The sequence below is a fragment of the Cryptotermes secundus genome, unplaced genomic scaffold (assembly GCF_002891405.2).
Source record: "Cryptotermes secundus unplaced genomic scaffold, Csec_1.0 scaffold194, whole genome shotgun sequence".
NCBI lineage: Eukaryota > Metazoa > Arthropoda > Insecta > Blattodea > Kalotermitidae > Cryptotermes > Cryptotermes secundus.
Window position 1 is genome coordinate 364,451 of NW_019738957.1, and position 27,715 is coordinate 392,165.

General features: G+C 39.6%; 1 protein-coding gene and 1 long non-coding RNA gene across 2 annotated transcripts in view; one reads left to right on the forward strand and one right to left on the reverse strand.

Moving 5' to 3' along the window:
* LOC111871383 (zinc finger matrin-type protein CG9776) overlaps nucleotides 1-20,731 on the reverse strand; it is a 46,254-nt gene extending 25,523 nt beyond the window's left edge. Inside the window, exons 1-4 of the mRNA XM_023864461.2 lie at nucleotides 20,387-20,731; nucleotides 9,604-11,286; nucleotides 7,124-7,328; nucleotides 4,654-4,812 (exon numbers count right to left, since the gene is read on the reverse strand). Of these exons, the coding sequence (XP_023720229.1) occupies nucleotides 4,654-4,812; nucleotides 7,124-7,328; nucleotides 9,604-11,285 (2,046 nt within the window). The 5' untranslated portion in view covers nucleotide 11,286; nucleotides 20,387-20,731. The remainder of the gene's footprint in view (nucleotides 1-4,653; nucleotides 4,813-7,123; nucleotides 7,329-9,603; nucleotides 11,287-20,386) is intronic.
* A 135-nt stretch (nucleotides 20,732-20,866) lies between these two features.
* Nucleotides 20,867-23,535, forward strand: LOC111871385. The gene is made up of 3 exons (XR_002844012.2): nucleotides 20,867-21,003; nucleotides 22,726-22,784; nucleotides 22,889-23,535. It is a non-coding gene; the product is annotated as an uncharacterized LOC111871385 (long non-coding RNA).
* The last annotated feature ends 4,180 nt before the right edge of the window (nucleotides 23,536-27,715 follow it).

Below are 27,715 nucleotides of genomic sequence, written 5' to 3' on the forward strand. Positions count from 1 at the left end.
ATGGCATTACATCGCAGAAGATGGCAATCTTTGAAATATATATTTGGTTGCACTCTGCAGTGCCATACAAATAAAATCCACTCATAATTCCAGTTCTTTCTTGTCGTTTGTGTTCTTTGCAAAATGTTCACAAATTATGTGCATAATATGAAGCCAAACTTTACCAGCTGTCTTTCAAGTGGTTTGATGTATAAAATTGTGAAATTATATGAAACACAATTCTCATCACGATTTGTAAGAAAATATACTGGAGAAAAATATATTCCTCAACAACAAAGTTGTACTGCCATAGGTGAGCAATTATTAATGCTACTTTCTACCTGCAGTCCTATGTTTGCATGAGAAATGCATAGCAAAGCAAATTTAAGCCTCTGATTTCCATGAAAACAGACATCTGGCAACTGTGGTGTACCTCAGAACTTTCATACCAGTGCAAAGAGTATCATATTCATGTGAAAATACTTTATTATAAAAGCACAAGTCATTTTTCTGGAACTGTGTCCAACGATGCTTGAAGGAAAATATTCTCTACCACCATTCTTTGAAAATATTTCCTTATCTATACTCTATGGCACGCATGTCCAACGCGTCAATCGCGATCGACTGGTTGATCACGAGATGATTTTTGGTCAATCTCATACGCCTATAAGGAAATTATGGGTGAAAAGCATGTAAAGTCACTTGTAATATAATATGATTATATTCAGATTTTGAAGGGAAAGAAAATACGTATTAGTCATTCCTATTTTTCTGTACTTTCAATGTATGTTGCTTTTATAACAAACATCATGTGTTATGTTATTTTTACCAATATTTTTGCTTAAAGCGAGGTACGACGATAGGAGGGAGTGGTAGATCATTGGCAGTTTTGACAATAAAAAGTCGATCACAACCTGTTTGAAGCTGGACATGCCTGCTCTATGGATATATGAGTTTTGATATTGAACACAGCAGCCAGACACTAATAAGAATATGGTTGCACCATCAACTGATTTAAGGTGTGGTGTATATCATATAACAGCAAACTCCTGATTACCAACCATGTATGGAGAATAGGGTCTGTAGTTATACAAATCTGTCTGTTGCATAAAACAAGTCAGAACATGTTTTTGTTTTAATTCTTGCATGGAAGTCTTCTCAGACAACACAGTGGACTGATGGGTGAAAGAATTCAGATATACTGTAGTACAACCACAAATTCATCTAGCCTCTAATGTAATGGCACCTGCATCAGGGAGGATAATGGGTAGACCTGCTAGTGGCAGCTCTACTGTGTGGTGGGTGAACATACAAGCCCAACAACTTTGTTTCTGAAATAACTATACAAATGATAAGTTTCCTTAAAAATTTTTGTCTGTTGTATGAGATGTACCTGGAGATGTGCTCAAGTTACTGGGAGAAGGTGGTTTGAAAACACTGACAAAACTAATGAACACCATATATGAAAGTGGAGAGTGGCCCAAGGACTTTACAGAAGTTACAATGATTGCCTTAAAGAAAAAGACAAAAGCTACAAAATGCAGCGACCATCGCACAATAAGTCTTATTGCACATACAGCAAAGATAATAGCAAAGATACTTAAAAGAAGAATTGAAAGGAAAATAGAGGATGTACTTGGAGAAGATCAGTTTGGATTTAGAAGAGGAAAAGGAACCAGGGATGCAATTGGGATGATGAGAATTATAGCGGAACGAACTTTGGAGATAGATGAAGAACTGTGTGTTTGCTTCATAGACTGGCAGAAGGCATTTGACCGGGTAAACTGGACCAAATTAATGCAGATCCTGAAAGAAACAGGTATCGATTGGCATGAAAGAAGATTGATTAGCAAATTGTACATGGATCAGAAAGTTAGAGTACGACTGGACAGGGGGGAGACAGGAAGTGTGCAGATTGGAAGAGGAGTTCGACAAGGATGCTGTTTATCACCAATTCTGTTCAACTTGTACAGCGAATGCCTTACCAAGGAAGCTCTGGATGGGCTCGGTGACTTCAAAGTAGGAGGGCAAATTATTCAAACTGTGAAATATGCAGATGACCTTGTGTTAATGGCTAAGGAAGAAACTGTGCTACAGGGCATGATTGATAGACTAATTGAAATTGGAAGGTGCTATGGCATGGAAATGAATGTGGAGAAAACAAAAGTAATGAAAATTTCGAGACAACCAACCCCAGTCACAATAAAGATAGACCAAAAACAAGTGGAGAATGTGAAATGTTTTAAATATTTGGGTAGCTTGTTAACAGATGATGGAAGGTGTACTTGTGAAATTAAATCCAGGATTGCCATGGCAAAAGCTGCATTTAGCAAGAAGAAGAATCTTTTTACCAGCAAATTGGACTTAAATTTGAGGAAGAAACTAGTGAAATGCTACATTTGGAGCATAGCTCTGTATGGGGCTGAAACATGGACACTTAGGGCAGTAGATCAGAAACATCTGGAAAGTTTCGAAATGTGGTGTTGGAGAAGAATGGAGAAGATCAGTTGGACCGATTATGTGAGAAATGAAGAAGTGTTAATTAGAGTCAGTGAGCAGAGGAATATCCTACATGAAATAAGAAAACGGAAGGCTAATTGGATTGGTCATGTTTTACGCAGAAACTGCCTTCTAAAAGAAGCTATCGAAGGAAAGATAGATGGGCGGATAGAAGTGACAAGAAGACGAGGAAGAAGACGTAAGAAGATGCTGGATGACCTTGGGGACAGAAGAGGATACTGTCATTTGAAGGAGAAAGCTGTAGATCGCATTAAGTGGAGGAATTGTTTTGAAAGAGACTGTGGACCTGTCGTCTTGACAGATTACTGATGATGATGATGATGTATGAGAATTCTGGATAATGAGAATTCACAGTACTTCTAAAAGAGAACATTTATCAGAATTAGTGGGTTTTTGGACTCTGTCCATCATCCAGTATTCTAACTAGAAAACACAACATTTTGGAAACTGGATCTGTTTCCAACCTCAGGATGGGAGGGGGAGATGCCTATTCCGTTGGGTCCCCCAGAAAGAGCTCACCTCAATCACTGAACTAGTGATTCTAGTTTTCAGAATACCTGATTAACAAACTCCAAAAACCCAGTAATTCTGAGTGTTATACACCATCTTCAGAACCCTTTAGAATCTACAGGAACATTTATGTACAACTAGCAAAGTATCAGTTCTTGGATCATTTACTTTATATAAATTGAACTGAAATAACTGCTTATGTTTTTACATCAATCTTATAAATACATATGCTCGCTGGGGTGGGAGACAAAAATGTCCGTTTTTAATATAAACTATGCTGAAACATACATTTGCTTATTTATTATAAGCTTCTGAATATACAATCCTGCTGACAAGTGTTCTATTACTTGCCACTGTGGGACTGCACAGCTATCACTTTATGCAGTAAGACACCTATATTATTATTTTAAGAATTTCATATTTTAAAGCAGTTATCAAAACTGCACCTATCAATCAAATATTCAATAAATCAAATGATGCCATTATGGGACTTCTGTTTGTGTCCTTAGAACAGCTCACAATAGAAACAACCCTTATAGTGAAAAAAGGGCTGTATACTAATGGAGTTGACCTTGGTTGCTTATTAGACATAGATGATCAAGTCTAAGCAATCTGGCAAGCAGGAGTCATAATTTGTAACCTATTTCCAAGAAAAGCCATGTATTGTTGTCTTTAAAATTTTCTGGCACTCTTCCATGCCAGAACTAAGATTATATCCTTTATTTCAAAGATTAACCCACTAAAATGTGTGGATTTTAGAAAATTAAATTATAGTTTAGCTTGAACTGAAGCAGGAGAGACTGTACACAGAAGATGAATGTTTAACATCAGAGTGTGAAGTGGCAATTTATATAATAAATTCAAACTGGAAAAACTTCATATCTAATAACTCAGAAATAATGAATGTTTGTACTGGGGCAAATGCTGTCAATTTTATACTTTTGTACAAGTAAAATTAGGACACATCCGACTTCATTGTTTTCGCCACTTTTTTTAAACAAATTCTGTACTTATGGTACAGATATTTTTGGCTGTGGATGTCACATGCATCCAAAACAGGTACTACGCAGTTATTAAAAAAACAAATAAGTTTTTTTCAACTGTCATTTGTATGACAATCTTACAACTCAGAAATGTGCGACAGTAACATTTAAAAATAACTCTGAAGTAAACTAAGCCAAGTTTAAAAAGACTGGATATTTCAGAACCCTGTTTACAGGTAAATGGCCTAATTCCTAACAATCCAGTTGTTTCAAGTTTCCATTAGCTTTAAAAAAGTAACACATGCAATTTTTTGAAACTCTGCACTCTGGGGCATTTTAAGGCCATTTAAAAAGTTGGCCACCAACCTGTAGGCCAGGTATTAAATGTTGCATATGAATGGTTAAAACATGATGCAGGAAAGCACAGCAACGCAGAGGCTGCAATCAGAACATCTGATATGCCCCTCTATGATAGAGAATACAGTATGTAGGTCAGAAGGATTAAAAAAGACAAACAAGCTTTGTACTTACATTTACTGAAATAACTTTACCTCATATTTTCTTCACTTAGATATAGTGTGATAAGTTGTAACTATGAAGTTGACAGGTGTATATGAACACCCATAGCATCTATGGAAAGATACTTTACTGTGGGACTTACCCCTGAATAGGGAGGTAAGGGTGGTGGAGGCTGCTGGTAGTAATTGTCATAGCCATACTGCTGATAATTTGAATGGTAACCTGGTCCAGTTGGCCCTCCTATACTTGGGGATGGCCCTCCATATGATGCACCAGGCTGTGAAGAGCTACCATAGTTGCCCTGTACAGAGTATGTCACTTTCTGATTACTCTTACACATGCCCATTACACTGTTTAATAAAGACACAACAACTAAACAAATTTTCTCATACAGCATCTTCCTTACATATTCAAAAGTTATTCAACTGTTAAAGAAGTAAGTTAAAAAAGGTAAAGCTACGAGTATTCCTGTAACAGGCCGTGAAGGTCATAGGGTTGTGAGACGTTGAAGCTCCCACATTTTCTAGACAGCCAGCTCACAGATGACCATACGCGCTGGTCACTCTTTACCCCCAGAGAGATTCCTCGTACTCATTTCTGTTAGGGACTGAGTTGACCCCAGTGCCATAGTGCTGCTGGAAGGATTAAGTCAATTGAGAAATCCAATAACCTCATCAGGTATTGAACCCATGACCTTCTGGCTTGTACCATAGAGCCTCATCCGACTATGCGATCACATCCCCCCCCCACATTTGAGCAGTAAACATGAAAACAGGGGTCGAGACTTAGGAACACTATATAGTCCTACAGCATATATTTGATAGTAGTTCTGTCTTTATACGTAAGCAAACGCAGCTCCACAGGACTTCTGGCTGCCTTTGTTGGAGGGGTAAATTAGGATGAGGCTCCCATGGACTAATCCCCAACAGTTCTGTATCAAAGCCAGAGCAAATAAATGCTACCACCAGGTGGTAAAAGGACTTAACTTTTCAATACAATTAGATCTATTCTATTCTCCTAGTAAGACTTCTCACTACTGCACATGAAGATGTCAATTCTGTGTTGCATTTTTCTCAGTACATGCTCATATCATAAGTCAAGCAGCCCTGTCACACAACCAGTAAATTTTCAATCAAAACATTTACATTTCACATGAGTGTATTACTTGAAAATAAATATTCTTCTGTAAAACCTTTCATGGGTGTTAATCATCATATCCAAGAGAGATCTATTTTTCTAGCATGTCATAGTTCTTGTCTGGTTGATTCATACTGTTCATTGGTTCATGTACAAATCTCAGTGCATGAAGCAACAGGTTATATTTCAATGTGTTAGTATAAAATGGGATACAGAAATGTTCAAGAATTGACCTGTATAATCTCTGAATGTGTCCATGATGCCAAGTCCTGGCTCCATTATTGCAGCCCAAATCAAACATCTTCTGTACAATCATGTTTGTAAGTTGTGTCCATTGCCCTGTCAAATGTGTCTACTGCATGTACCCTTATTTATTTGTTTCTGCCACCAACAGCTGTCTCATTTCAATGAGGAATAGCTGAATGATGGCAATTGGTACAGACTCACTGCTGACATGGGGTACTGTTTGTATCCTCAGCCTGCTGAGCCTCCAATGAAAGAATGGATACCACCAGCATTCCATGGATATTCCAGTTTTTGCAAAATATTATCTGTTCCTGCTCACATCACTGTTATCATCCACTGTTACTATGTCTTCATCAAGCTCACTTTCACTGTTAGATGAGGGTGCTTTGTAAGAGTTGCTACTCAAAATAAAATCCTGCTCAACACTTTTAGTCCCAAAAACTGTGTCACTATGACCAAGAAAACTTACAGTCTGCTGAGAGTAATACTATATAAGCCTCCTGTGTTTGCCCAAAGAATATGATAATGTGGCAGTTCTGTGTCCTTAACAAGACTAGGCAGTGCCATGGTGGTCACATTTATCTCACTTGGAATGTCCACTCCACAGACATGAGAACATCTGTACTGCTTTCTGTAAATTTCCCAGTAGCATAATTATTCTACCATGACACTGTCTGATATCTCTGAATGTAGCCTCATAATAGTCCCACCCCCCACTCACACTACAAAAAANAAAAAAAGCACACAAGCAACTTTTTATTCCTGTCCATCACTTCTGCAGTGTGGAAGAAGTTTTTAATCAAGATCTTCCTCATCATTCGCTCCACTTCTCACATCCATCAATACCAGGGAAACTTTTTTTCTTTATTTCCATCTTCATTCTCACTCATTCAGTGCTGCTATCTCAGAACTGATCAGATGACAGACAGCTGTCAATGGCATACTGACACAGCAATCACATGACTAAAACTTGAGTCATACATGGTAATAATGACCATGTTAGGATCAATGTACGTGAATAACTTAAGCAGGAAGGCATACGAGAGGCTTGATAAAACAATGAAATAATTACACAGGCTGAACTACTATAGGCTGACTCTTAATAAGGAATATTCTAGTGACATGAGGAGATGCATGGCCAAATAGATTGTGGATGGGTGGATACAGTAATGGGGTAATGGGATGCAAGGGTGAAAAAGGTTAGATATACAATAGTGCAGAAAACAGACCTCACTGTACATATTTGGTGGAGGTGGAGCCATGACTTCATACGACTGTTGGGGAGGTTGTACATGTGGGTACTGGGGTTGGTGAGGCAACTGTCCAGTAGGTGAAGACTGCCTCCATGATTCATCTCTAGATGAGGTCAGTGAGCTCCGAAGAGGTGGTGAATAAGATGAGTGCCTGCCTCTTGGTGACATACTACGATCCCGCCTGTAACACAATGGAGAAGGGATTACTGTCATGCTCCTTTGCAACTTAGGCTACACCCTTTTCTTTTATATTAATATTTATTTTCTGCTAATGAACATTATCAGATGTTACACATGGTGAATAAAAATATTTCACCAAACTCTGTGATATTGTTACACAGTGGAACAATGCAAATAGTCTACATGAACATGTGTCCAAAACAGTCATGTTTCAGAGACATGACCCTTCCAAATTTGAGAACATTTAGGGGCAACAGTCTGGCTAGTACATCTTATGTTATTCAAAATGCATGAAGCACCTGATATGCTGTCTGCCTTGTCCATACAGAGCTCAGCATGGTGCCCCATGGACTGTTATAAACATTGTAAAGTCCCTGCCTTCCATCTTATTGCTTCACAGGCATTCTCCACAGGCTGCTGCAACTCTGCCACATTATGGACCGAGGTGGCATACACTATACAATTAAAGTAACCCCCTTCCCCAAGTCCACCAGACTGAGGGCTGGGGAGTGTGAGGGCTATGGAATGGGCCCACTTTGACCTATCCACTTTCAATAAATGACTTTACTTAGGTGTCATCAAACATGAACAAGGATATGTGCTGAAGCCTCATTATGCATGGACCACATGTGATTTTGTACTTGTAGAGGTACCTCTTTCTTGAGCTCTGGTACAACTTTACCAAAATAATAATTACAACATGCCACTCCCGTGAGTCTACTTGGCAAAAAAAAAAAAAACGGTCCTATTAGCAGATCCTCCATGATAGCTGCAGACACACTACTCAAAAACGAATGCTGATGTCTTCATTGCAGAATAGCGTGGGGCTTCCATCTGCCCACATGAATATTATAGCAGTTGGTAATAGTGTCTTGTGTAAATCATCCTTCACTGGTGAACAAAATGCTGGAAAGAGAAGGTGGATTGGTTGCACAGTTTTACAGAAGCCACTGGCTGAATAGTCAGCAGCAGTAAGGTCTTGAAGGATACAGTGGCTGCTCACATGACATTATGTGGCTGCGATCCTACTTGTACTAGCCCAAGGTTTCTCTTATAAATGATGCAACACCCTTTGCTCTAAATCAGGGAGTACACACTGATTGAGGCCTCCCTCAGCCCATTGTGGTTCAATACAAATGCTCCACTGTCTCTGGGACGAGACACTGATGAATCCTGCTGAACATACTCCTTTCTGGGATCCTGAAGCCCGAGAAGGTTCTTCATAAAGGTGATGTGCTTCTCTTGTACTGCCATCTGCCAAACCGATCATGAAATGCATGTCTGCCAATTTTTAATCTGTGTAATTATTTGTCATTGTCACCTGAACAACACAATCTGACAACACGCCGATCCACTAAAAGAATGCAAAACACTGACTGGCTGCTGCCTCTGCTAAAAATAAAACACACGCACTAACTCATGATTGCCTCTGAACAAGAAAAAGACAGTAAATTTGTAAACAATCAGAAAAAAGCAAATGGTATGCTAGACATGCTGCTGCACTCAATGTTCTAAAATTTATAAGGGACATAGCTTTGACATGTGAACATTTTAGATACATGTTCATACAGACTTTTCTTACTGTTTCAGTGTTTGGAAACATTCCAAAATGTTTGGGGAAAACTTTTTGTTCACCTTGTATATTTCCACGTGTCATAGTGATTAAGATGCTGGGTTCGGATCAGTAATTCGATTTATTAATAACCTACAGGACGTAACTACAATTACTTATTACACTACTGTTGCTTTACACAATTTACAATCACTCTACACTAATCTCATAAGTTTATCTGCACTAGTCTCCAAGGATTTATAATACAGGAACTACAACATTCCCACTGAATTACATACTCCAAATATTACACATAAATAAAGTCTTCTAATAATATGTTAAAAGTCTTCACAGGCCGACTTCTAATTCCTCTTCAACTACAAATTTCCCGTGGCCATCTACCGAGAACTGACTTGTTCGCATGCTTCTGCTGCTACTACTATTCATAACTTGAACTCATGACTGTCCTGAATGAATTCTGTCACTTACTTATATAGCTGCAGAACTGACATGGACCTACAGTAAACATATATCACGTGATTGCTATCTAGCCAGCCTACTGGCACGTTGGTCAAATCTACGGAAAATACAGCTTCCTCTAATGTTACGCACTGGGCTGTGTTTACAGAGATATTGCCTGGCAATGTGTTGATCAAATCTGTTACAATATAAATAGGGAAAATGAAGACATCAAAACAAAAATATGCGAAATGTACTTTCATACCTGTCAGATGAACTTCTCCTACGTCTCGGTGACAAGCTGCGGTCTCTTCGCGGGGATATGCTCCATTCTCTTGACAACCTCGACCTTTCACGTCTGTTACGTGGAGATGGACTCCAATCACGCCGACTGCTGCGCTCATGTCTATCTCTTGACTCACTTCTTCTGTCAAGTCTCCACTCCAAACTACGATCTCTCCTGCGAGGTGAAATGCTACCTCCACGGTCACGGCGGCTGTTACGTCGACGTGGTGACTGACTTCTTTCGAGGCGACTATGCAAAGGTGAAAGGCTTCTTTCATGATGAGACCTTCGGCCAGGACTACGATCTCGTTTTCTGTTCCCTGGTGATGGATGATCCCCAGATGAAGATGGTGGGGGTGGAGGGGAAGGGCTTCTGGGCCCTCTTCGATTGGTTTGTACCTCACCACTAGTTTTAAGATCAAGGCCTTCATTTGATTCATCTACACCAGGTGGAGCCAAAGCCGAGATTGGATTCTGTGAAGCAGAAACAACACTAGCTTTCTCAAACGATGTTTTATCAGAATTTTTATTTTCCCCTTCTCTTCTTTGTAACCCTGAAAGTTGGGCTGCAAGCCTTGGATCTTTTCTTGTTGGTCCAAATCGATTCTGTAACCCTTTCCGTCTCATAATGTCTACCTGTTGCTTTCCAATAGTTAATCGTGGATCACTCCTCAAGGATACTTTCTCTCCTTGTTGTACCAAGAGTTGGTCTTCATTCGTGGGTTCATAAGAGGTATCCGATTCTTCCTTATGCTGTGCCAAGACCTGCTGGGGCACAAGCCGTGGGTCCTTCCGTGCAGGAGCAGGTATACTGTCCGAGACTTCTGAACAAGACACATCAGGCTGCTTGGGCGCAAGTCTTGGGTCATTCCATGCTGGGCCAAATCGAGCATCTGAAGGATCAGATAGCTGCCTGCTAGCAAGTCTTGGGTCTTTCCTGTGAGGTACAAAGCTTGGACTTCTGTGATCCTCCCGTCCCAAACTGTCATTTCTCCTACTCCTCTCATCACGAGGATTGTGATGAGCATGTCCACTATCATGAGGATCTCTGGTCCAACAAGAATGACTGAGGCTCCCTCTTGATTGCTGGTGATGTGACTTGCTCTCAATGTCAAACATATCCTCCACCAATGGGCATTCTCTAAAATCTGAATCAACAGGAAGCACTGATTTTCCTGCTTTGAACTGTCTCTGAGTGCCTGGAGCTTTTGCTCCTCTTCTAAATTGACCCCTTTTGCTGAAACCAACAAGCCCTTGGACACCTCGGCTCCTATACGCGGATTTGCTTCCACTACCATCCTCCAGCATAAAGTCTTCAAAAGCACCTGACTCGTCATTTTCATCATCAAGATCCCAGTTGTCAATCACGTTCAGGTCATCCACATCAATATCAATGATATCAGCACTGTCAGACTGTACCTTACCAACCATACCTTGACTCATCCCACCTCGCTTTTGCCTGTTTTTGGACCTGCCATGGCCACGTGACATTACATTTCTCCCATTACCCATAGCAACTAAATCAATATATTTCTTCCCCCGACCAAAACTCGTTGTTCGATCAGGTTTCTCAGCTCCAACATCATCTAGGTACAGATCATCCTGCAAGTTCTCCAGCTGCTCTATCTCACGTGCAACTTCATCCAAATCTTCCATTTTCATTCTGTCAAATGAAAATAAGTTAAATACATTTTCAGAATAGTACAGCATTTGTATATAAAATAACATAAAATCATAAAAGGTGGTACAACAGAATTCCATTTATGTCTTATAAACAATTTTGGAAGTCATGTGGACTTACAATCAAAGGGCAAATGAGACCTGACTGGAGGTCAATTTATCATATGTAGATTTTCCACTTCAGGACTCTGGATAGGTCAGTCAATAGTGATGGGCTTACGGATTGCGAGGTCAAGGAGTCATTCCCAGCAGAGGCAAAATTCTTCTCTTCTCCATAGCATCAAGACTGGCTGTAGGGACTACCCAGCCTCCTATCCAATAGATACTGTTGACAATTTACCCAGGGGTACAGTAGCCAGAGCATGAAGCTGACTACTCACCTCAATCTAGTGCCAAGGCCACGAATTCCACTCCTCCATATGTCTTCATACCATAGGGCTTAATTAACTGAGCACTTGGACAAAATTTACCATTTCTTTCAACTTTCAAATTCACTGCTTCTATAAGTTTCTATGAACACTAGGCAATCTCTGGATCAAAAGCAATTCAAATAAATTTTGAGAAGTGAGGATTTCAGAATTTTTATCCTATGTGCACACATTCCAATGTGATGCTCATTCCCTCTTTTGTGGTTGATGTGTATGCATCTCCAATTTCTGTATTTTTCTTCTACGCTACTAAGAAAATAATTTCAATGATATGACAATAAACGTCTGAAAGATGTATTTAAATTCTGTTATGGGTAAAAACAACATTGGTGTAGTGCATTTGGTGAGGGGTATGTGTGCCAAGTTTGTGAGAAGGGCATGAAGTTTGTGGTATATTCATCTATATAAATAAAAATGTAAATGTTCATTTGTCCCTGATCGAAAATCTCCGAAAATTCTTCACCGATTGCTTTGAAATTTTGACACAACATTGCATTCGAATACGCGCGTTTTTTATGTACCTATTATATAGATGTCACACCTGTGACAGGTAAAAACAGGTAAAAACATGTCACATGTTCCGAATCCAGCAGTTGTTTCCATAGTAACGCTAGAACACACAGGATAAGAGGTTCCGTTGCATAACAACGGATGAAACCGGAAAGTATACTTCCATGGAAACACAATAACAGTGGGCTGTTGCATAGGAATTGCCGAAACAACAAACGCGTTTCCCCGGAAATGAGAAGATAAGAGGTTCCGCTGCGTAACAACGGATGAAGCCAAACACTTCTACAAGGTGTTCTGTCATCCATCGAATACCAACAGATCGTTGCCTAGGAATAACTGCGGCAATGAGCACAGAACATGAGCGAAAGTGTCCTCTATTGTGTCTGAAACCAGGTTATAACAGTCCAGCTCCGAAGAGTTTTTTGGTGATACTGGACGTGATAATAATTGTACTCGCTGGTGTAAAAGTGAGTGATCAATAACTTATTCGCTGAATCCAAGACGTACGTGGAAGTTATTTGTCGCACTGAATAGGAGACACGTGACCACAACAACGTTACATAGGTAACACACGACATATTCTTATCATCAAAGTACACGTAAATAATGCAACAATTTAAAAGACATCAAGAATATGTCAGTCACTAAAAATGTATTTTAAGACTTTATGATGTTAGAATCATGTGTGACAGGTTGGTTGGTTGTTAAAATATTAATTGTACTCAATATTAATATACTGTAACGTGTTATACGTCGTTCATTTCGTGAGTATGGTTTATTTTTCATTGTTTTTCATTTCGTTTTCTTAACTGTTCTCCTTATTTTTCAGTGCAATTGGCGGTGGGGGTGAGCTGTGTCAATTGATCTGCGTTTGAATTGAAATATTTCGTTAGTATTTTTTATTTTTCTTTGTTTCTTTGTTTTCCAGTTCGCGTTCTTTCCTTTTTTAATGTTTTGCAATTTTATATGTTTTTGTTATAACTTTCTTTCTTCTTCTTCAGTGCAATCGGCTTTAGTTCATCCAAATAATGCCTCGCAGAAGATCAAACTTAGGTTGTCGTACTCGCGGAGCGGAAGCAATTCACTCGATCTGGCACAGCAACGTGTGGCCGGGTACAGCTAGTATATGAATATGAATAAAAGATCTCATTGGAGGCATCATGAACAAATGGAGGAAGGTAATTACAGCATTTGTTAGTGTGTGGGAACATGGCTCTATACAGGAGGACTAATGTTTGGGAAGTCATCCTTTTGATATACTTCTGGGTGCACAAGATTACCCAGCCAATTGCTATAACAGTTACCATTGATTACCAGCATAATTTCTGTCAAATGTGTACTCAAATATTTGGACAACATATATGACGATATGTGGCACTAGACACACGGCTCAGATGAATCTCGAAGTTTGGGCACATTCCATGTGTGAAGGATTGATACTGAACCATGAAGGGGGGTGGTGGGGGGGAGCAGACCCAAGATTGCTTATTGAAATATTTTATTTTCATGTGTTACACAAGTATTTCTTACAACATACATCTTAAGTTATGTGTTTTCTGATTTGTATAAAAAGAGTATGACATATGTTCAACTATGTTTTTTGGTTACCCCAGTGTAGTTTGTTGGAATGGAAGTTTAGATGGTATGAGAAAGGAGCAAGGGAATGCAACTAAGATAGGGAAGGGGAAACATGCACTAGTGATATCCAAAGTCTGTTTGCAAGACTTACATGATCTATGAACATAGATCATTCCAATTATGCATGAAAGATGTTGCTAGTAGCTCATTTCAACCAATGAGAGCTTATATATTTGACATGAACCAATGAGAATGAATGTTTCACTAATTTGAAAGTGCTGTTGTAAGGCAAGTTTGGATTTTGATTTGATATCATTATGAAACTTGAGTTTCTATTCTGTTATAAGCAAGAAGCTACATCTGGATTTTAAACAGTGTTATACAGGGCTACTATATATGATTCATTCGTTTTTAAAATGTTATATTTTCTAAAGTAATATACGTACAAATATGATTGATATATAAAAAGAACCGTAAACTCAACAAGTTTGTATTGTGGGCACCAGTTCCCAGCACAAGTTCGGTGCCTTTACAAAATGGTGACAAAGCAAGAAAAGAGTTTTTGTTTGTTGGAATATGCGAGATGTTCGTCTGTTATAGCAGTGCAACGCGCATTCAGTTGTGGTTGTTTCCACAACTGGCTGCCGATTCCTGGGATTTTGTCTTCCAACAAGATGGGGCACCCCCTCATTGGAACATCAATGTTCGTCGCTACCTAAACAATGAACTTCGGCATCGCTGGATTGGGCGTGTTGGTGAGGATGACGTAGCTCTGTTCCCTTGGTCCCCCAGATCACCTGATCTAACGCCTTGTGACTTCTTCCTTTGGGGGTACATTAACTCTTTGACTGGCACGAAGGGTATTTAAATCCCACCCCTGTCCTGGCAGGCCCTTTAAACCTTATGTCGCTAAAATGCATGTAGTTACTTTTTCCTAAATAACTTCAACAAAAGTTGGTTTTTAAAAACGAAATTATCAGGAACTAATTAAAATACAATATTTTATGCAATAAATGCCTTTCCATACCTCTTTATTAGTTTTTCTTCGTGCGATAAACATTAAAACATGAAAGTTTGCAGAGAGCCACACCACAGCCTGCACACATGATACTTGTTTCTTTTCTAACCTTGTGCTTAGCACTCACGCGACACTTTCTCAGGGCACCATTCTTCTTATTGTTACTGTTAGGAACATGGACCATTTTGTGAATTTTCAAGCCACCCTCTAGACGATTTGCTGGCTCTTTCACTGGTGGTCTTTTCAAGGTCGAGGGCGGAGGCGTGACTGCACTCTAGTCTGACCCAATAGATTCGTCATCCACTTCATTCCTTGACTTTTCTCCCTCTCCACACTGTTTGTTTGGTTCAGTCATTTTTCTACACAGTCCAATATAAAATCTTTGAATCTGTAATTTCTCTTCTTGTATTTTTCGTTTGTTGTGTTCTTTTTGAATAGAATGAAACTATTCAACCGCAAAGACATGTTTTGTCCATACCATGGGTGTGAAATAGGGGCCTAGTGGACAAATATTCTTCAATTTCAGGGCGTTTGTCGATTCCTGTCATGAACACAATTCCTAAGTATGTCCAGATTTCATCTGATGTGACATAATTGTAATTGTGTTTTCGAGAGTGAGGAGCTAACTCATGTGTGTTGAAGTGCTGGTGAGCATAGCGATTGGTTTCAGTTGTGATGTGATTTACCAAGTCGTCATCCAGAAAAAATTTTAATCCATGAAAAGGGATGCATTTTATGTGTTATATCAATTTTGATCCCGAAACTATTAGCAAATGGAAATATTGGGGGTACAATGTCTCCGTACGTTCATGAGATGGGCGTGTCAGGCACTGTACACGTGGTACGTAAATGTTCATGATTACTGTCTTGTGGATCATTGTCTATCACTGTATTATTGTTACTATCAACTTCATCCAATTCAGGAATCATTATTTCATCGCCACTATCATCATCAGAACAAATCTCGTTCACAACATTTTCCAGCTGGTCTGTAGGAACACGAAGACACTTGCTGCAAGAAGCCATGGTGAAACTGAATGAATGTGAAATATTTTCTGACCTTTTCCTTCTCAGAGGGTTCTGACAGTAATATAGACCCCCACAAAGTTTACAAGGGTTCTTTACAAACATGCACAAAAACTATCATATATATGTCTTTGGTTGATGAGTGCCAAGAGAGCAAAGAAGGGAAGAGATTGTCAAAGCGTTAAAACACGCCAACGCCAGGGAACGGCTGGCATCGTCCGGGCGTTAAAACACGCCCGCGCCAGTCAAAGAGTTAAGGATAGTGTTTACGTACCCCCACTGCCAAGAACACTAGTAGAGCTGAGGGAATGCATCAATGTTGCAGTGATGACCATTGACAGGATGCTACAAAATGTGTGGAATGAGCTTGACTACCCCCTGGATGTGTGTCATGTGACCCAAGGGGCACACACAGAACATTTGTAGAGTGTGAAGAAAACTTGGTGAGTTTACAGTTCTTTTTATATATCAATCATTTTGTACGTGTATTACTTTGGAAAATATAGCGTTTTAAAAACGAATGAATCATTTATAGTAGCCCTGTATTATGTACATGACTGAATTGTAATTAGCTGCATGACTTTTGAGATATGCTTTGCCTATGGGTGCAATTCAACTCACAGGCATATGGAATTACAATTTTACAGGTTTTCTAAGGATCCAGCATGGTATATCTGTTGTGTAACGTATGTGTTTTTATTCATGATGTAATGGCTTCATTATTGTTGGGACATTTTGGTTCAATACTTCTATTAGTAATTTATGCACAATTAAAAATTGACATCCTTAAACCCAATATAATTTCTTTGACTCGTGCAGCTGCATCCATTTTAATAACTTTGTTGGCAATGTTTCAATCATATGTACTTATTGTGTAAGAGATCTTGATGTCATGTTTGATAATAAACTGAATTTTCATCATCACACTGACTACATAGAATCTCAATCATTAATGCTGGCAGGGATGAGTCATTTTGCAACATTTTTCTCCTCTTGATGTTCTAACAGTTTAATGCATTATTTTACTTCAGTTAATGCTTGAGGGTACCCATTTCCTGGAATAACCACATTGTGAGGATAATTTAAACTCTGAAAGACGACTTTTGATGTTTTCTTTATTTATTGTTAACATTTTCAAGGATACAATCAAGGTCTGTTCTGTCATGACCATTCTTGTTTTCCATGTACCCAGTGAACAAATTGGGGAATTTATCGCTTCTGATGTCAGTGATTCTTCAAGGCTTAACCCTTCATCAGTGCAAACAGCATCTGACAATAAATCAGTTATACCAAGAGCAAACGGCCTACAACAGGGGAGGGGAGAAATGAAACTAACCCTGTAACAGGCAGTGGAGGCCCATAGGGTTGTGAGATGTCCAGGCTTCCACAATCTCTAGACAATCATGTCACAGATGGCAGCAAGACTGTCAGCCTTACACACTGGCTGCCCTTTACCCCCAGTAAGATTCCCGGTACTCATTTCTGTTTGAGGCTGAATTGACCCCAGGGCCATAATGTGACTGGAAGGATTTGGTCAACTGCAAAGCACTACTAAATCTAAGGGCTCTTTGGAAAGTAACCTCCAGTGAGCTGTTAACAAAACAAGCAATGAGAAAAAAATTAACTATATACAAAAAATATGTACACAATTAAACTACTTCTGTTTGTAGCCAGTGCCAGAATTGAGGCACTTATCATATCAGGGAAAATTTTTTGTATGCTTGTGTCAAAGAAGTCTACCCCCTGTGAGTTCAGCCATGTTTTGGCACCTAGTGAAGACACTTAGTGTTGACAGCCCTCATAGAGATCATTGGGCCAAAGCAAGCATGGGGGTAAGCAGCTGGGTCCTCCTCAAAGATGATAAATTTGTCTTTCCTTGACTCCCTCCTTCACAAATTATGTGACCTAGTGACACTGCTGCTGCCCAATATGTGAGGACAGTGAAAGAAACAGGTTTTGACAACCTTGAGACTTGAAACCTGAATCAGGATCCCTCTGAGAACACATATGAAGCTATTTTCTTGTACTGCTGCTCAACAATAACCCAGTGTGGGGCAATTTGTAGACGTTCTGAAGACTAACATCATCAATGGCTTTGCTATTTTAGAGGCCTGTATGGGCATGTGAGGATGAAACCACAAACCTTTTTACTGATATACTATATTAGCCATAAAAAGGGCCTTGTTATTAAAATTGTGTCTCTCAGAAAAGTAGGCTTGCCTTATTCTTGGGTCCTAAAGAACAAAAATGAAGAACATTATGAGGGGTTCTAATTGTTAATTCTAATAACATGTGTGAAAACATGTAGAGTTAAATAGGTAAAAAGGTAACGTAAAGCTATCCTTGTAACAGGCTGTGACGGCCCACAGCGTTGTGAGGAGGCTCCCACATTTTCTCTAGACAATCGGCTTACAGATGGCAGTAAGGCTGTCAGCCTTATATGCTGGCCGCCCTTTAGCCCCAGGAAGATTCCCGGTACTTATTTCTGTTAGAGGCTGAGTCGACCTCAGGACCATAGTGTGGCTGGAAGGATTAGATAAATTGAAAAAATTCAACCTCACTGGGACTCAAACCCACGACCTTCCAGCTTGAAGCATAGTACGCCATCCAGCTATGCTACCACATGCCCCAAACCTAGAGTTAAGACTAAATTTTTCTTTGATTTTCTCATTGGAAAGATAGAGGCTGCCTTATATTTGGGCTTGGCACATTCCTTACTCAGAGAACTTGATGCTTCCCCATCTAATCCCTCTAAAAGTCAAATTATCACTAAGTATTGCAGAAAAACTTACATATATCTGGCTATAAGTCTTGCCATAAACTAAGGTCATAGGTCAAAATCAAAATGCTAATATGTCACAAGACATAATAAGCCCCACTTAAGAGCTTAAATTAGAACAGGAATGAGCTCTGCCTTAATTACATCTGGAGTTATTTGTTTTGGTCAATATGAGTGAAAGGAATTTTGATGAAAACTGTATCTGTCCAATTAATGGACACAGGAACATGAAATTTCAAGTGACCCTGTCTATGGAGACCCAACAAGAGAGAAAAATTTTGCTAGAATTAGTGATGATAATGAAAATTTTCTCTCAAAACTGTGGATCTGAAGGAATGATCTATATCTTTTCCACAACATACTTTTTGGGTTACATGTATTTTAATTTGTTTAACAGCGTGTGAGACAAGATTTTGTGTTTGATGAAGTTGGTGTCAGCTGTACTTTAGTTTCGAGAAAGGTGGTCAGAATGGGAACAAAGGGGTTCAAGGTGAAATTTCTAACAGTTTTCCCTTCAATGACACTGCAAATACAACAATTATCCTTACAATAATAATGCAAACAATTTATAAGAGAATATAATTAGAATTATGTTGGGATGCAGAAGGAAGGATTCGTGCAGGAACTTATTTAGAGAATTAGAAATCTTACCTCTGGCATCTCAGTATATACTATCTCTTATGCTCTTTGTGATAAAAAACAGAAACAAATTCATAGTAAATTCAGAGATTCATAGAATAAATACCAGACAGCAAAATAATCTCCATAAACTTCTTGTAAATTTGAGTAAATACCAAAAGGGAGTTTACCGTTTAGGAACGAAGGTCTATATTAATCTACCACAACATATTAAGGATATATCGAGTGACACTAAGAGTTTTGAGGTACAATTAAAACAATTTTTATATTTACATTCTTTTTATTCTTTACAGGAACATTTCAGTTATAAATCTTTTTAAGATGCGAGTAGTTGTCTTGCTTTACAATTTAAAAGAAGACAAGATTGTCAATCTGTGTTCTGGTTTTTAGATGCTTATTTTAGATATACACAATCTTTATATTACTGTATACTAGTCTTTATTTCAATTTATTATATAATTAATGTATGTCATGCAAAACTCATTAATGACATTCTGTTTTAACTATTGAATTTTTAATTAATAGACTTGTATAAAACTGTACAAATTGTATAAGGTTTGCCATTACTTTTATTACTAAAATTAACTTACTTATTATATTGTATATGTTTATCAGTATTTTATACAAATGTGTATGCTACTGGATGACAACTGTAATCCTTAGTTGTGACTGTAATTAGTATGATCTCCACATCCTCATGAGAGTACCCTTGACAGGATTTATAGAAGGTGAATAAATGAAATAAATGAACACAGTCAGGAATCATCCAGTTAACAGATTTAATGTCACATGATATGAATTCGTAAAAGACTTCAATTTTCATTAGAAGTTCATGAGAGTGGATTTTTATTGGTACTTGCCTGACTTATGTACAATTAGAAATTAATTTCAATTATTAGTAAAATAACACAATTTTACTGCCCAAGGAATATTAGAGAATGTTGGTTTGCAGCACCCCATTTTTACTTAATGATTAAAGGCTTACCATATGGACATCTTTCAAATGTTTTTAACCATGTCAATATCTTGGATCAAACTTTTCAGGCAATAACAAAATTTTGTAGCTGAATCTAAAACATAGGACCCATAAAAAAACACATCTTACCTTTTTAATTTTCAATATTTTCTCTGGAACACACCATCACCGGCAAAATGTACGCACACCCTGAAGCACACACTATGCAGTCATTAGAGAACTAGCACACGACTCAATCTTTTGTTGAGAAACAGCAAGGACTGGACAGTGTAACACTCAGTCGAGGGCAATTTATACAAAAATACATTCTTCCTACTTGATGAAAGCCATTTTGTTTCATAACACTGCCAAAATATTTCTAGTTCAACAACACAGTAACTTGACACAGGCTATTATGCTAACAAAATACCGTAACTCTCTTAATACAGATATCGGAACACACAAAACAGCACTAACCGCAACGCCATTTCGTCGCGATTACGGACATTGCGGATCGTCACGGAGGTCACGGACGATTGCAGACACGGATTATTAAAATGGATCCATCATGATGTTAGTCATCCACAAACTCCCAGAATGCGCATCTACATGCAGCCGTATTGCAGGAAACACTCCCACACCACAAAGAAACTTGGTATTTTATACGTTTATATTCAGAATTACTGGATTTTTGGACGGTGTTCATCGTCCTGTATTTTAAGCACAACACACAACGTTTTGGAAACTGGAACTGTTTCCGTTTTCAGGTCAGAAATCTGTATAATCTAGTTATTTTATCCCTGGCATTTAGTAATCTGTGTTCCCATAAGCAACCAAGGATTGTAGATTTGCAACGCAACCAACTCCAAGGAGTTGAGCCCTTCTGGAGAAACTGCCAGTTCCGCAGCTACTCAAGAATGTCCTAATATTTTATGAAACCTGATGGTTCATTATGCTGTTCACAAGAGTCCTTTTCCGGTCCTTATCCTGAGCCACATCACTCCAGTTCATAACAACTCATTCTGTCTTTCTAGCAAACAACAACAAGGAAGGCTATAAAATAAGAAATCTCCAAAACAAAATCATTGAAATCGAACTGCCTAATAAATCCAAGCACATAATCCAGTGCACAAGATGCCAGTTGTACGGTCATTCTAAGACCTATTGCAATAGGCCTTACCTGTATGTCAAATTTGGTGGACATCACAATTCAGCAACTTGCAAAAAGAGTAAAGACACCCCGGCAAAATGTGCCTTTGTGGAGGATCGCATCCCGCAAATTACAAGGGCTGTGAATACTACCACAACTTAACTAAAAATAGAAATGCAACCCAAAAAATGCAAATTCCAAATGATAATTACACTACAGCACCAGACCCTCAACCTATTGCCCCCCTGCCCAACACACTACCAATCCTGCCTCCGAGAGTAAACAGGTCTTATACAGATGTAACCAGAGGTAAGAAAGACAACAGCCAAGACACAACGCTAAGCAAATTTCTAGAAGAATTCAAACAGATGTTTAATCAACTTATACAGCAAAATAGCTTAGTACTTAACTCTTTGACTGGCGTGGGCGTGTTTTAACGCCCAGACGATGCCAGCCGTTCCCTGGCGTTGGCATGTTTTAACGCTTTGACAGTCTCTTCCCTTCTTTGCTCTCTTGGCACTCATCAACCAAAGACATATATATGATAGTTTTTGTGCATGTTTGTGAAGAACCCTTGTAAACTTTGTGGGGGTCTATATTACTGTCAGAACCCTCTGAGAAGGAAAAGGTCAGAAAATATTTCACATTCATTCAGTTTCACCATGGCTTCTTGCGGGAAGTGTCTTCGTGTTCCTACAGACCAGCTGGAAAATGTTGTGAACGAGATTTGTTCTGATGATGATAGTGGCGATGAAATAATGATTCCTGAATTGGATGAAGTTGATNCGTGTGCAACATAATCTACATACCAGACACATATCAACGATGTAGATGTTGATAATACGAAGAACGTGACATTGTGTTTTTAAATGTTAAGTTTTAGACTGGGTTCAGTGTGGCAGCAACGTTAAGAGTATACACCTGATGATGGCCGATAGAGGCCGAAACATGTAGTGTAGAAAGAACAAGATCAAAGACATATAAATATATATTGTTTGCACTTAGGACGGAGCTTGTATCATTTATTATGTATATTCTGATTGCTGACTAAACAAAAAAAAAATATTAATCTTAATATTATCCTCCCCATCTACCCATAGGTCTTCCTAGAGGCATCTTTCATTCTGGCTTTCTCACCAAAATTCTACATGCATTCCCTTTCTCTCCATGCAAGCTTCATGCCCTGCCCATCTCATCCTCCTTGACTTGGTAATTCTAATTATACTTGGGGGAAGAGCACAAGTTACGAAACTCCTCATTATGCAAAATTATAGAATATTTGTTAACATCGTCCAGTGTGAAACAATTTGCAGATATTTATTGCCCTTACATGTTTCAGTCAGCTGACCATCTTCAGAAGGCATAAGGATCAACATGTTATGGGACTACTATTACAAAGTTCGTAATACATACTTATTAGTGTTTATATAAAAAGTTATTTACAATTATTTGGATTTAAATTTCATTAATGTCTAATATATAAATATTGTGACTTGTTACAGTACGCCCATCCCTGCGCAACGGCTAGAACGGGAACACAGTTCCGCGACAGCTGGTGTCAGAAGTGGGATTCGAACCCACGTCCACAGAAGTGGACTTCCAATGGCTTTGGCTTCCAAGTAAATGGCCTTCCAATAACGACCTCCTCCACTATTTTGTCGTCTGCTATGTAGCGTATTTATGCCCTTGTTCCCTGTGACGCTCCTGTGGGTGTGTACTTGTGTTTTATCACAATGTCAAACATAACTATTCTGGTCATCGTTTTTTTCTTATGCTCTTTTGTTCTTTTATTTATAAATATAGCAATTTAAACAACTTAATGAATAAATAAAAGAAAAAATCATAAAAGAAAACGATGTCAAGTTATGTTTGACATTGTGATAAAACACAAGTACACGCATAGGAGTGTCACAGGGAACAAGGGCATAAATACGCTACACAACACGCGAAAATATACTGGGGGAGGTCATTATTGGAAGGCCATTTACTACTGAGTTTGTATCGTGGATTGGTTAGTAGGCACTGAGGTTGGAGATTAACAAATTTTGAGTCAGTGTTCTTTAGCGTGATTCAGTGCCCACTCATTTGTTGGACAAGATCAGTGGTGTGCCGTGCATGGAAGCAAGGGAAGCATTGCTTCCGTATTTAAGAAACGAAAAGAAAAGTATTCATATATAAATAATTCAATTTGAATAATAAGGATTTGAATATTGTCATTTAGAGCGTGTTCCTGCTCAAGGCCACATGCCGCCGCCTCCTTCTCCCTTTCCCCGCTTGGTGGGACCGACCAAGTTTCTTTCGTTAATCTCCGTACGAATTAATCCCATCCGAAGAGGCCAACGGAAGCAAATTTCGGTTTGCTGGCTAGACCAGCAAAGGAATGTGTTCTATCGATGGTTATGTGAAAACTAACTGTTTATGTGTGATTCAGTCTTGTTGGGTGTTATAGGTAACATTAAGTTTCACTAAAATATTGTAAGTGCATATTTATATGGCGTAATACTGTATTTGTGATCGTATTTTGACGCATCAGAGAGAAGCAATCCGCGTTTAAGGGAAGCAAGTCTGATATTGTGGTACGAGGGGCAAGGGCGTGAATAGACTACACGGACAGGCAACAGTTAAATGAATGCTGGCAGACAACGCGACTGCGACTGTGCAATCGAAAGCCTTTTAAAACGGGGGTTTAATAGCAGGGACTTTCCTGAAAAGAAAATAATTATGGAAAGGGGACGACCGACATGAGAGTCGCCAGGACTTAAAGCACAAACCAAATTATGTGCGAGAAAATTTAATTTGGAACAGTATTCTAAAACAAGAGTGGCTATCCGGTTGCCGTAATATAGGAAAATTGTTTTGTTGGCCATGCCTATTGTTTCTCAATGAAAAAATGCATGGAACAAGACTGGGTTTGGTGATATCAAGAAACTTCATATAGCACTGAAACGACATGAGAACTCTCAGACTCGCATTATTTCAGCAATGCAACTTATTATGTTCGGGAAATCTCGAACTGACTGTCAACTTCACAATCGAAAGCGCCTGGCGATACTACAGCAGAATGAAAATGTGAAAGAAAAAAGAGAAATAATGAAACGCTTGATTGATATCATCTGCCATTTAGGAAAGTGGCAACTTGGTCTCCGTGGTCATGACGAAAGCGTGGATTCTATCGACCGAGGTAATTATGTGGAATTAGTTCACTTGTTGAGGTAATATGATCATAAATTCAACGTTCACCTTGAGAACCGTACAGTATTTACAGGTTTATCGAACAAAACACAAAACGACCTTATGGATTCAATAAGTGATGTAAATTTTGGTGAGTTGATTGCTATCAGTTCGTTTATTAGATACCACTGCTTCCCTTACCAAAAATAGTATCGCACGCCACTGGACAAGATTGAAGGCATTTAGTGGAATTTGTGTTTGTTTTGTAACCGAGATGGGCTGGAAAATGTGCTTCAGCTAGAAACCATAATGTAGTTAACGTATACGCTTGTAGACATAAAGTAATTTAGGATTTAGGGACTTTATTCGGCAGAAGTTACACGGTATGTTAGGAACTCAGAATAAATACGAACTGAAAATTTCAACCAGCTGCAAGAGCGGTGCGGTTAGTGCAGCAGTGGTTGGGCCGTCCGGTCTCCGAGCGAACTGCTCCCGGAGTATCATCAAGAACGCGAGATGACGGGGCCGACTGTGTGTAAAATACGGTGGAGTGAAATCTTAACGTCCTGTGAGATGAACCATAACGACTTAATAGCGGGACAAACGAAGAAATAGAGCTACTCCAAACTGCCCTACTGTAAAGTAGGGCATCTTATCCACATCCCGGCTCCAGTAAACGAAAAGGCTGGCCTCGGAAGGAATTGATAGCCGGAGCCGAGAGGACCGTGTTTTGTAAACACCTCGATGTCAAGGCGCTCTTTACAGCCATGCTGACCACGTACGTACAGAGGAGACGTGAGTGAATCCCCCCTCCCCGAAAGAATCAGCCAAAAGATCGAATACAACAATCATGCCGACACATGGACTGAAGGATCCTAGGATACGATCTCAGGGCGAGCTGTCGACAAGGAATTTCTTTGCCCCCTGAGTGCATCAGAGATGGGGGTCGAGCGTACCCTCGTGGATGAGACAACAGACAAGCCCGGCAGAGACTGCAGCAGCCGTCGTCCAACAAGTCAGGTAGGCTGTCTCCCATTATGCTAACTTCTACAACAAACCTGATACAGTTGCAGGGGCATATCAAAGACATTGCTAGGAGCAATTTTGAGTTTCATAACACCAGAAGCGGGATCAGAATTGTCACGAAAGAAATGGCGGATTTTTCAGCGATAAAAAATTATCCTATTTTAACTTCTTCCCGAAGTCAGAAATCCCATTAAAGCTGTACTTCGTAACCTTCTCCACAACACTCCAGCTGAGGACATTTCTGACGGCCCGGTGAGTCTGGGGTTTCACGTCATTAGCGTCAAACAAATAACAGGCACACGTTGGACACCTCCAGAGGGAATGAGTAATTTTAACCTTCCTATGTTCCTTATCACCTTGCATAGGACGGCGAAATCCGAAGACATTTTCCGACTGACCAGCCTCTACCACACTGCAATCTTGGTAGAGGCGCACAAAGCTCAGAATGGGCTCACTCAACGCTACAGCTTCAAGCAGAGAAAGCTCACCCCTTCAAATACTGGCGCTGCAGGCTCTCTAAGAAGGAGATGTTCAGAAGAAAGCCCCAGAGAACACCCAAGACTACAACGGGAAGACTGTTCTCTACAAAACTCACCACTCCACGCGTGTCCTTCGCGACGGCGCTTAAAGACAAGACAAAAGGAACAGCGGCAGCCTCCGGCACGTCAGGTGCTAGTCGCACCTCTTGCCACAGTGGAACCGCAGGCCCCTGCTCACTTACTCCAGTAAAATCAGCAACCAACAGGTCAGTCACTTCGGGCTCCAAAGGTAAATAGTTCGTCTCCCGACAATATGTTGAGATTAGTAACTGCAGTACAGCAATTTATGACAGAGTTCAAGGGTGCTGTGTCAGAGGACAAAATAGTGGTCATTACCAAAACTGTCCTAAATCTTATGAAGCAAAATGGCCACTAGATTTCGCAGACCTCTCAAAGTCATAGCATTTAATGTGAATGGCACTGGGAGGCAGCGCTATGAGCTCAGTAAACAGGTGTAAGGCGGTCCATACACGTACGAGTCTGGGTCGAGCGGATCCGGGCTCGGATTAATTTCACCACAAACGGACGAGTATGACTCACTGGAACCCGTGCCAAGTTGGACTCGTACGGGTATGGGCCCCCTAAGACATACACGTAGATGTGGCCCTCTTTTCAGAGACACATCTGAAACCTAATGAGGTTCTTTATTCAAAATTACCACTTTTATCGAACGGACAGCTATCCGGACAGAAAAGGTGGAACTGCCGTTTTAGTTAGAAAGGGCTTCCCCAAAACCATGTATACCTATCACCTCTTGCTTCAGTAGTCTGCATACCTATTGGTAATAGTGAAGGTGTTCTTGCAGCTTTTTATAAATCTCCTAACCGTGCCTGGAATGATGCTGACATCAGTGAAATCTTAAGTTTTAGATAAAATATTGTCGCGTGTTGCCTAAGTAACACGACAAGAAAATTCACGTAGGTCCCAGATTTGGCTACTACATGTTTATTGAACGCTCACTTTTACTCTTACAATTACAATTATTCACAATCACAACTACTGCTTCGAAGCCAACTGAAGACTGACTACTCTTATAAGGTCAAATGCAAACTGAACTCGTCTGAGTCTAATTTTTATTACTGTTTGAAAGTTACGGTCTTGCTTTTGTGGGCGGTGGATGTTATATAAGGACTAATACCGCAAGGGTTCAGTTGGGAGAAAAATCTCTGGTCGTGGATCTCAAGGGGCTTGACGCCAAGACAAAATGTTTGGCGGTAAACCGCGAGTTAAGGATACGAAGCGGTCACGGAAAGGAGTTGTGAGGATTCAGCTATGAAGTGTTAACAGACAAAGGAGACTTTATAGTAATCTTGAAAGTGAAAGAACTAATTATTGTTACGACTAGTGAAATCCAATAAACCGATTCACCAATCCAAACCCGCGTCTTAGTCACTGTGACCTGTGTCAACTGGTGTTTAAAGTGGTACGGATTGGAGCGGAATGATCGATTATTGGAACGAAGACCTGTTTTACAGTTCAATTATACAAAAACTGAAAATATGGAATTCCTGAAAGCCCAAAACAAACTCCGTGGTGTTAGTCCGCAAGCGAACTATACTGACCGAGCGACTGCCGCTTATTGGCGAAGTTAAT